We start from the raw sequence: 10,371 nt of genomic DNA, 5'->3' as shown, positions 1-10,371 counted from the left end.
TTTATTAATTTAGTTTGAAAAAAATGTATTTAGTTATAGAATATTGTACTGGGACGGATATTTTTCTTTATTTTAAAAGCATAATTTATTGTTAGCACTTTTGGTATCAGGGTTTATTAAATTATAATTAAGTTTAGTTATCTCGAATTCAAAAGGGTTACAATGATATTTATTTTACTGTGGAAAAAGTTTTTAAAATGTTATTATAGTAATGAAACGTTATTCGTTTTTGAGTATATCTGGTTTACTTTTTTTAACGCTAAATAGAATAATTTAAAATTGATTTTTGCGAATCTCAATACTCTGCAAAACATTGATTGAATTTCTACCATAATAATTTAGGACCAGACTTAGTAAAAATAGTTGCAATTGTTTTTATTCACTTTTTCTTTCTAGCGAAGCCGATGTGATTTTTCAAGAATGGTATTTTTTTTTTCATAAAATTGCCAATAAATGATAGACCCATAATATGGATATTCTTAGAATTAAAAACTCTTTCAAATAAGCGCATAATATACCGGGTGTTCCATAAGAAAAAATATAACTTTGTTGCGCCACCCTATATAGGAATTACCTACAATGCCAAAAATATTTTTGGACCATAGAAAAAATGAATGTCTATGGTCCAAAAAAACCGCATTTCGTTATCTTCTTTACTGTTAAAGTAATCTAAGAAATACGGAGCTCTGGCACACCCTGTACATAATTAATTATTTTTAAATTTTAACAGTTTAATAGAAACAGTGACTACCACAGTGTTGAAACCTCATTGCTGTCTTTATTTGACACGTGGAAATGCAATTTGCACCCCATTATCAACACGCAAACTTCGTAAAAGACTAATTTGAGCCCGAAAATTGGTCATAAATACAAATTTTCCGATCGATTTAATCACCAATTTTAACAAAAACTCACCTTCATTCTAATATATGGTATGTCACTTTTGGAATGAAACATTTAAACGGAACATTTAAAAGTCTAGTAAATGTGAAAAACCGCAATGCATATACCTCTCATAAATAATAAACCGATCTGATACCAAAGGTAGAAAACGAAATACTGAAATATTTCTTTGTTTGCGAACAAACACATTAAAAGCACCAAGGGATTTCTTTAAAATGATATTAAATGAAATTTTCCGGAGGAAATTGCTGAAAATACTCGCATAACGTGACAATTAAGTACATAGTTTAATATACCTAGTTTTAGAATTTGAATTTTTAGGAAAATTACGTTTTTCATGTTGTTTGTAACTAGAATTTTCAGAAGTAATTTTGTATGCATAAGGTTGGTAACCCCTTGTTGTTGTCAGTTGACGTTTTCTGTCAACTATCATTTAAATTATGCATATATGAGGTTGTTGGTCATATTGCTTGTCACTTGTCCACGATTTAATCCAATTTTGCTCGATTTTAATACAGAATTCATTCTAAATCAAAGTATTTTATAAAAATAGTTGCATAAAGTCCAATTTTAGGCCAAAATGAAGCAATTTGTGCTATTTTCAATCAATTTGACTCAATTTTAATCCGAAAATCAACACGAATCAAAGTTTTTCAACAAAATAAATACTCAAATGACAGATTTCTTCCAAATAAAGCAGTACTTCCAATACAATTTTGCTTAATTTTAGTTCTCGAATCATTCTAAATCAATGTACTTTATAAAAATAATTGCTTCAATCCCAATTTTAGACTAAAATGAAGCAATTTGTGCTATTTTCAAACGATTTGTCGGACACGGAATTTTGGACCATTTGTCATTCGAGTGACATAAAAATGTAAAACGGGCCTTAGGCAACTAACCTCACTTTCGGYTTTTGTAATTTTTATCCTCATAGCTAGAGAAAAAATTACACAAATCAAAATAATTTATTGAATTTATATAAAAACACGTATTGCTGGCATTATTGTTTCGGAAAATCGACACTAAACAACTAAAACTTTCAAATTTTAGTTTCAAACGTCAATCATAATGACAATAAAGCGTGACTTACATTGACATTTTTTGAACTGAATGTCCAAAATTCCGTGTCCGCCAGTGTATAAAAAACCTACACAGGGTGACACATAAAACTTTGGCATTTTGATGGAGAACTCATTTTAAGAAAAAAATATACATAAAGTGTCTTTAAACACATTTCCGATCAAAGTGAGCTATGGTTCTAAAAATTAAGTTGGCAACGGTCAATAATATAGACAAAAGAGATAAATTTGAATTGTCTCATATCTATAAAGTTCATTTAAATTGTATTTTCCCGCTCAAGATTAATTTTTCTTTAATTTAGCTAAATGTTTTTTTTCCAATAATTCAAAAACTAATATTGACACTTAAAATTTTCTTTTAGATTATTGTTCAGCATAAAAATTCGCAACTTTGCCCTAATTTAACCGACCTCATATCTCTTATTATAATAACTGAGATCCCATCTTGGAGCTCGAAAAACGAACACCCTGTATAAATCGACTGGAAATAAAAACTGAACAGTGTGCAAATCACTAAAGATATTATTTGGTAACAAAACTGTCGAAGATGAATATTTTAATTACTTAAAAAAATAAATAATATTTAATTTAAAATGATTCACCCCTAAACTTTCAAATCGAAAAATGTCAAACTGATAAAACAACAGTTTGACAATTACTAACTAGTAACCACCTAGTGACATTCAGGTTTGCATTTGGTTGGGAAATCCATTTTATCCAATGTTGCCAAATTAAATTTTAATCGAAGTTCTATTTTAGATCTACAACAGAGGTAAATTAAAAAAAAATTAGGAATAATTATTTTAAAAATGACTAGAAAAAGTTTGCACTAAAGTGATGCTTTAACTCCAGAGATGATTTCTTTTGGCATCCCTATACAGGGTGCGCCAGAACTCGCGTCAAAAAATAAATGTCAAAATTTTTTGACAGATAGAATTTTTCAAACATTTTTTTCATGTTTCTGGTACCAAAATTGAATGCCGACTTCAAAATACAGCGGGAAATTCAACTGTCAACAGGCGAATTTTTAGTTTTTCCACGAATAAGAAAAACACACCAGCAAATGGTATTTAGAGTATCAATAAAATATGTTACTACAGATCAACACATTTAATAAAAAAAAAAAACTTGGATTCGGTGCTAATATTTTGCAGAATAGAAATTCTAATCAAAGTGGCCTGTGACTTTGAAATCAAGTTGGCAACATTGACAAACATACCATCTTCTGTCTACATTATTCAACGTTACTAACGTCTAAAAGCATAGACCACTTTGGTAATTTTAAAAATTTGAAATACTTATAAGTTGTTATACCAATTCAATAGTTACAAAAAACAGACGTTAATTTAGGCCTAAAAAAAGAAATAAATATTTTTCAACTAAAAATCCCGTTGTGATTATTTCTTAGGCAACCATCACAGAATCAATTGTTTTTACCAATAAAATAAACCTGTCAAATAGGTTAGATTGATTTATAACATAAAAGGCTTGCAAACTTTCAAAAACAAAAATCAAGTGACAGTCAGGTGATTTGGCGCGTAATTCAAACAAACCCACTTCAGATTTCATCAATCCCCCAGTTTCCTCCTTCTTGACAGCAGTCTGGAAAACAGCGGCCTTCGAAGTGTCTATTTTTTCCAAAACGAGGTTATTTTCCTCCGAAACGAAAATAACATCATCGTCGTCTGAATTTTCAGCTTTTGACAAATCCTCACTGAGAGTTTCTTTGGCCAAAAGCCGGATTTTTTGTCTTTTCAGAAGCTTATCAATGATTGGTAAAATCGTCTTCTTCGAATCTTTTTCCTCTGGTGTAGCACATCCCTCATTTGGGGGCGTTTCACTAACAACAAAACCGCCACCCTGTATAAACATGGAATAAAATGAAAAACAAACACGCTGTATATAAGATACCTGGTTGCTGCCACCCCCTACTGAAAACTTTTCACGACAGTATTCTCTCTTGTGTAAAATAAAGTTTGCCAAACTTCGGAAAATAGTTCGACATATTCGACACTCATACAGAACGTCGCATTCATAAGTAATATATTCTTTGACCTAAAAGACTTTTTTATTAATTTGCCCCCAAATAAATCGAAAGATTTACTTCAGACGTGGCTGTTTGAAACAAAGACAAGACTTGTTTCATCCCAAAAACACTAGTCTCGATCGGTTTACGTAGGTGTGACAAGTCGGCCCCCTTCTCACTGTCTTTGGGGGCCCTCCCCAAAGCCGTCTCTAGAGGCTTCCTCGACTTAATTTTGCTCCTTCCTGTCATTCTATTAAGAGAAAGCAGCGATTATATAATTGTTATAACCTAATTACAACCCCCACAACTACACACACATTTGGGGCACTCTATAGGCAAATCAACTTGATTTACAACCAAATTGTTGAATTTTTTTGACAAGTGTATACAGACTTGAAACTCTTATAGTGTTATTATGTTATTTCAAACTTGAATGATTGTTTTTGAATGTTGTGTGTTATTGCGTGACCCCACCAAGGGGGCACTCTCAAGTTTGTCGCAAATGTTTCAGTTACAACACAACAATAAATGTTACTAGGATTAAAACGTGACTGGAGTTAGGAAACCCCAAGGGTCCAAAATGACAATCAGGGGGCACAGTCTCAATTGGACCCCTCAGACATAGTGTGCCACAAACACATTAGACTAAGCTTCCCGACTGTGAAATAGTACCCATTTGGCCAATTCCATGTCTCTGTGGGTTTTTTGGGGCCCAATATAAAGGTCAAAGTAGTGACAGTCTCTCCCTCATATTTCCCTTCATCGCTCCACTCGCCCCAAACGATTCCAAGTCCAAGTCTCAGAAATAACCTCAATTTAACTATTTTAACTACTTACGTAAAAACGGGGGCTGTTTTTTCCTATTTTGGGGCGATTTTCACACACCTTTGCCAGATCTTCTGCTCTTGCAAATCCTCAATGGCCAAGAGATGGCGATAAAGTCGACCTAACCTCACTTTTCCGTAAAACTTTATCTAAATACCGATGTTTTATCATGATTTTCGATAAAACATCGGTATTTAGATAAAATGGCAACGCCTGTGTTATTGCTCCCCCTTCACGGGTTGATTAGAAGGGTAAGTTTGCATTTTGGGGGTGACGAGATTGCATTGGGTTGTAGGGCTTCAGAGGGCCCTTTTTGCGCCTTCAAGCACACTCAACGAGGCAAAAGAAAGTCAAGAGAGCGTCCATGAAACAAATCACCTTTATTTAACGCCAAACTTAGCATCGAACATGTGAGCCCCCTGTCATTGATGAATTCAGCTGTGTGTTTGCTACCACAACCCCAAAAATGTGTTTTAGCGTTCTAAAATTGCAGGTTTTGTCTTGTACAAGGGGCTGATGAATGACATAAATTATGAATCGTTTTTTGACGATTTGGACGTTGAAGACACTTTCCAGGCCCGATTTGTGGTGCTTGTGGATGTACACAGCTCGGGTGAGTGCTGAGGGGGCTGTTTTAAGGGAGCACATGGTGGAAGTTTTAAGAAAAGACGTGTCCCAACGTCTGGCAGATTTAAAATCAGAAAATCCTGATTTTGTGAAAGTGGACGTTGATGAGTTGTTCATAAAGGTGCGCAGCACCTTGCAGGATTATGATCAAGCCCTACATAACGAAGATGAGGTCCTGGCGGGTATTTTGTGGGAGAAACTGTACCAAAAGCGGGAAATTGATGACCATTATTTGCGTGTTTTGTTAAAAATCGTAAAAAGAATAAAAAAATATGTTAAGGGCCAAATAGAGTCCTCGAACACGTTCACATTGCAACCGAAATACATTGTAATGTTAGCTCGTTGGCTACTGATTATTTTATTTTTTTATTAAAGCAAAAGTTTGGGACTAAATTGTTTGATATTCCTCTTTATTAACTCACTGTTACAGAATTAAATTTAAACAATCTCAACACTTAAACTAATCGGTAAGAAATGCTTGAAACAAACAACAGTGTCCCATGCCAAACATCCACTACAAAATAAGCTAAATGCGTGTCCTTTGAGACTGACATTTCATTTTTTCAAAATGAAATCAAGATAGAAAATTAAATACTTTTATTTACTTCTACAAAAAAGCTCCTAACGAAATACTGGAAAATGCGGAATTTGGAATAATCAAAAAAACAATCGAGTCACTAGACCTACAATTTACGATACAATTGTATTGCTGATAAAACGAGACTTGAACGTATCACAAACATTAGGAAAAAAAATGTTTTCTGATGAAAAATATAACTATTAAGGGAGGTACATAACAATGATACAATATTTGCATCCCAGTACGGAAAAATAGACTTTCTTATCTTCCTTAAAGCGAATTGTACCTTCTCCCCTTAAGCCTCGAGACCAAATTACATATTTTCAGTGCCGGTCCCAACTTCAGACCCATATATTTCATCATCATGTCCGAATTGAGGAGTAACAACGCCTTCCCGTCAATTTCCTACAACTCAAATGTCACTCAAACGTCAAAATTAAAAAAAACAAATGAATTACATGTTTGCGAAACAAGTCGGCGTGGACTCCTAGACACGAATCTGCAGACTCTATAAACTGTATCACTTCTTCAATGCCCCATTCCTGCGTGGGGATTTTATTGAGACTAGTGAGGGGCGACTCGGAGGCCGAGGTGTCACCGGGGGTTGTAGAGGTCGCTGCTTCTTGCTCGGGGGGCGGTTTGCGTTTCGGAGGCGACGGTTTCACATCACAGGAGGAACATTCTTTCTTCATACCGTCTAATGCTACAAGAAATAATCATCAAGACTGTTAATTTTTTTTTTTTTTCATTGAGATTTATTACAGAAGAGGTTATGGCAACACCCCAATGCTGACGCTAGTGCAGTGAAGACATTCTCCAAGTCGGTAGCTTTTGATAATTGGGGTAATTTGATCGTGTAAGTGGTGCTTTGATGGGTGATAACCATTTCTTCGCCTCGTAGAGCCCCCAGTCGGGCTAAAATCGTCTCAGATTTATGCGAAACGGAGAGAATTTTGCCTATTAGACTCTTAGCTAGGGCTTTTGGTGTCGTTTCTTCGATTGTTGGCGGGAGTTGGGAAGCGTCGATCAGGGGGCCCCCTATGCAGCTTTTTCGCATCTAAAAAGCACCCAATTGTTTTATACTTTTTTGCATCAAGTAGGTTGTAGGGGAAAAAACTATTCACTGTCGAAAAACTCTTATTCAGGAAGGAAGTTGGTTCGGACTAGAAAAATGTCTTTTTGTCAAAATTACTTCAATGAGCATACATTAAATTGTGATTATAATAAACAAGCTTGCTCAAATTCATAAATTTATTTAAGAAATGTATTTTGCAAGAATACAGTATGTTCCCGGATTGGGTTTACAAGAGGAAAAAAATTTTCACCTTTGATTTTACGCCAAAACTGCAAAGGAAAAACATTTTTAGCTTGACTTGACTTTTAAGGTTTTTTATCTACAACTTTCAAAAATCAAGATTGTAGGACTAGTTTTAAATGCCAGAATTTTTTAATAAACTGTGATTTTTGCCAATTTCTATCAAGTTATTTCTTTATAATCAAAATTCTGAACTTAATAATACATTTTATAATAGCCAGTCAAAAAGAAACAAATTTTTACCTTTGATTTTACGCCAAAAAAGCAAAGGAAATACTTTTTTTTCTATAGCAGATGTTAAACTATTTCTTCAAAAACTGTTTTGAGTAGATAAAGTAACACTTTAACAGCAAGGGTTGTTTTTGCTTTATCTGAAACGAGCAAATCTGTAATTAACACTTCATTATTCTGACTGAGTGGAAAGAAATGTTTTTTTTTTTTCTTACTTTTGGACTTGTAATATTAATCTTTCTTTGCTTTTCAAGTCTCATCACATTGGCGATTTTATTTTTTTAACAACGGTGTCACTTTAACAATTAATTAATTAATTGAATAATGATTGTTTTTGTTAAAAATGACTGTTTTTTAGAAGCTTTTTTTTGACTTGCCATGTTTTTACAAACATTTTTGTTATTTAAATTGCGTTAACTCATTTGTTAAAACGCATCGTTGCCAAAAAAATTAAAACGTCAATGTGATGGGATTTAAAACGCAGAGAAAAAATTACACTACTTTACACGATTTTTATACCTTAGCTGAAAGTTAATTTCTTGTAGATTTTGAGGCACTGAGTTCAAAAAAAAAAACTATTTAAAAAAGTCCACCACGTTACGTTTAAGAAATATGTAATTAACAAAAATACAAAAATCGCTAAAAAACATTAAAAGTGAGTTATTTTACTTGGTTTTATTATACTTTTTCGATCAATTTTCTTTATAACAATCCAACAGTAATCTATTAATATATTTTCATCCCAAAAACCTTTGAATCGATCTTTGAAAAATCTTCAGATCTTGATGAAAACGCTCATGTTTGTCACTCATGCTCCCTAAATTTTTAAAAAAGAAGTCCAAATGCGAATGAAATGTTTTCAAGACCTATTTAGACTCATATGGTAATAATTTTGAATAATTCAGCAACAATTTGAATTTAAATAAATTTTAAATCGCAGTCATTTGTGCAGAAAACAGGAAAATTATCGTCTGTAACAAAAAAAGTGTGACGTGATAGAAAAATTTAACAATTATTTTTGTTTAATTAAAGGTAAGTTAACATAAAAATAATAATTCGATTAAAGGTATATTAAACATGTTATTGTTGGTAGACTATAGTGTTATTAGTTATTACAAGCTTAAAATCAAGAGAAAAATTAAATTTTCTTTACGCTGAGTGAAAATAATGAACTTTTAAAATTACAGACTTACTGGTTTCAGATGAAGCAAAAAATGTTTTTCTTTTGCAGTGTTAGCGTAAAATAAAAAAAATCCTGGGACAAACTGTATAATATTAATTATTATTATTATGGCATTAAATTTACCACTTTGGGTTTTTTGCTTTGTTTAGAAGTAACAAAAATAAATATAAAAAACGGAAGAAACTAACTATTTGTTAATAAAATTAAAAGTAAATCACAAAAATTTTGTTAAGGTAATGAAATACATAGGCATGCATTTTTTTTCTCTAAAATTTGCTTACAAGTGTCATTTTGCAAATTATTATAATCACCATTTAATAATCTATATTCATTGAAGAAATTTTCTGAAAAACTTCCTAAATAAAGGGTCTTTCGACATATTACCTGCTCCTCAACTAGTTAGTCGGAACCACCATCTTTAATTTAAAGGCCGATTCACACAAAAAGTGTCATTAATGTCATTCAAAATCTTTATGTTTGCTACCCTATGTTAATTTTTTTTATTTTTTGCCACTTGGGAGTACACAAATTGAGGTTAGGATTTTTCGCATGGTTGCCACCTTTACCTGAATCGTTATCGGAGGCGGTGGGGGCGCCGAAGTATCAGCTTCGGGTGATTCCGCCACCGTGGACGTAATGGGCGGTATGGGGGCGGTCAAAGCCGGCTTGAATTTATATCTGCCATGTCCGGTGCTATTTTTTTGACCGGGGGGCTGCATCGGATGACCCGATTTGGCGCACCATCCAACTGGGAAAATGTCTCTGCTGTCATATCGGCACCAGTAGTCGAAAGCCCCTCTCCAACCGTCAAATGTGACATGAATTTGTTCATTTTTGACAGCACCAACAGTAGCACAACATATCAATTGGGGGTTTTTCTTATCGACAGCTTCGAGTTTTTGACCAACTTGAAATAGATTGCATTTGGGACTTGGGGGCTCCTTCTGGAAGATGTTGGCGGGGGCCATTAGGGCGCCGTTTAGGGTTTTCGTAAGGAACATTGGCCACGAACTCGCATTCATACGAAAACCTGAAAATTACAAAAAAATCGGGCCATTTTGTATAAATTTTAGAATTTATTTCCTTCTAAAAATAACATCATTATTATACCGTGCCTTCAAATAACTTTCTTTTCAATGATATATTTTATTCATTTTATTTATATTTTTATTTAAAGTCACAGACAACATGGATTAGAAATTTATTTCCAAGCATGATGAATTTCTAATATTCAAAACTATAAATTTGCAAGGCTTAAAGACAGCAATTACCTACTATTTTGTATTAATAATTTCTCCCTAATTAAAGCTTGTTCGACGATTGATTAAAAGCTCTCATTTTAGTCGATTTATTATTCATTTGTTTTACACTTTAATCAATATTCCATCGAACAATACAATAGTTTTTATAGCTTTGTACATCTAGGAAACGTACTATGCTATATTTATTCAAATTTGAAACAGTTTACTAGGAATTAATTATTCAAACAATCTTCAAAAATCAATATGAAGCTGAAATTAAAATACAATTCATTTCTACTTTTAATAAACATTATTGTTTAGAAATTAGCAAATTTGTAATAAATAATAAATAATAACA

The 10,371-nt window shown here is 33.0% G+C and overlaps 2 protein-coding genes and 1 pseudogene across 2 annotated transcripts in view; 1 reads left to right on the top strand and 2 right to left on the bottom strand.

Annotated features, from left to right (window-relative positions):
• The window catches only part of LOC123010198 (vacuolar protein sorting-associated protein 16 homolog), a 15,213-nt gene extending 10,233 nt beyond the window's left edge, over window positions 1-4,980 (bottom strand). Inside the window, exons 1-4 of the mRNA XM_044406898.1 lie at window positions 4,849-4,980; window positions 4,090-4,261; window positions 3,897-4,040; window positions 3,543-3,845 (exon numbers count right to left, since the gene is read on the bottom strand). Coding sequence (XP_044262833.1) covers window positions 3,543-3,845; window positions 3,897-4,040; window positions 4,090-4,260 — 618 coding nt within the window. The 5' untranslated portion in view covers window position 4,261; window positions 4,849-4,980. The remainder of the gene's footprint in view (window positions 1-3,542; window positions 3,846-3,896; window positions 4,041-4,089; window positions 4,262-4,848) is intronic.
• Window positions 4,981-5,219: 239 nt separating this feature from the next.
• LOC123009888 lies at window positions 5,220-5,851 on the top strand (annotated as a pseudogene).
• A 194-nt stretch (window positions 5,852-6,045) lies between these two features.
• Window positions 6,046-10,371, bottom strand: part of LOC123009884 (polycomb protein Scm) — a 9,743-nt gene continuing 5,417 nt past the window's right edge. The window contains exons 2-5 of the mRNA XM_044406441.1: window positions 9,339-9,802; window positions 6,806-7,100; window positions 6,502-6,746; window positions 6,046-6,448 (exon numbers count right to left, since the gene is read on the bottom strand). Coding sequence (XP_044262376.1) covers window positions 6,314-6,448; window positions 6,502-6,746; window positions 6,806-7,100; window positions 9,339-9,802 — 1,139 coding nt within the window. The 3' untranslated portion in view covers window positions 6,046-6,313. The remainder of the gene's footprint in view (window positions 6,449-6,501; window positions 6,747-6,805; window positions 7,101-9,338; window positions 9,803-10,371) is intronic.

Source organism: Tribolium madens, unplaced genomic scaffold (assembly GCF_015345945.1).
Source record: "Tribolium madens isolate multiple individuals breed KSU strain unplaced genomic scaffold, Tmad_KSU_1.1 Scaffold_7;HRSCAF=85;Tcas5.2_LG10, whole genome shotgun sequence".
Lineage (NCBI taxonomy): Eukaryota > Metazoa > Arthropoda > Insecta > Coleoptera > Tenebrionidae > Tribolium > Tribolium madens.
This window is presented reverse-complemented; position numbering and strand designations above follow the sequence as displayed.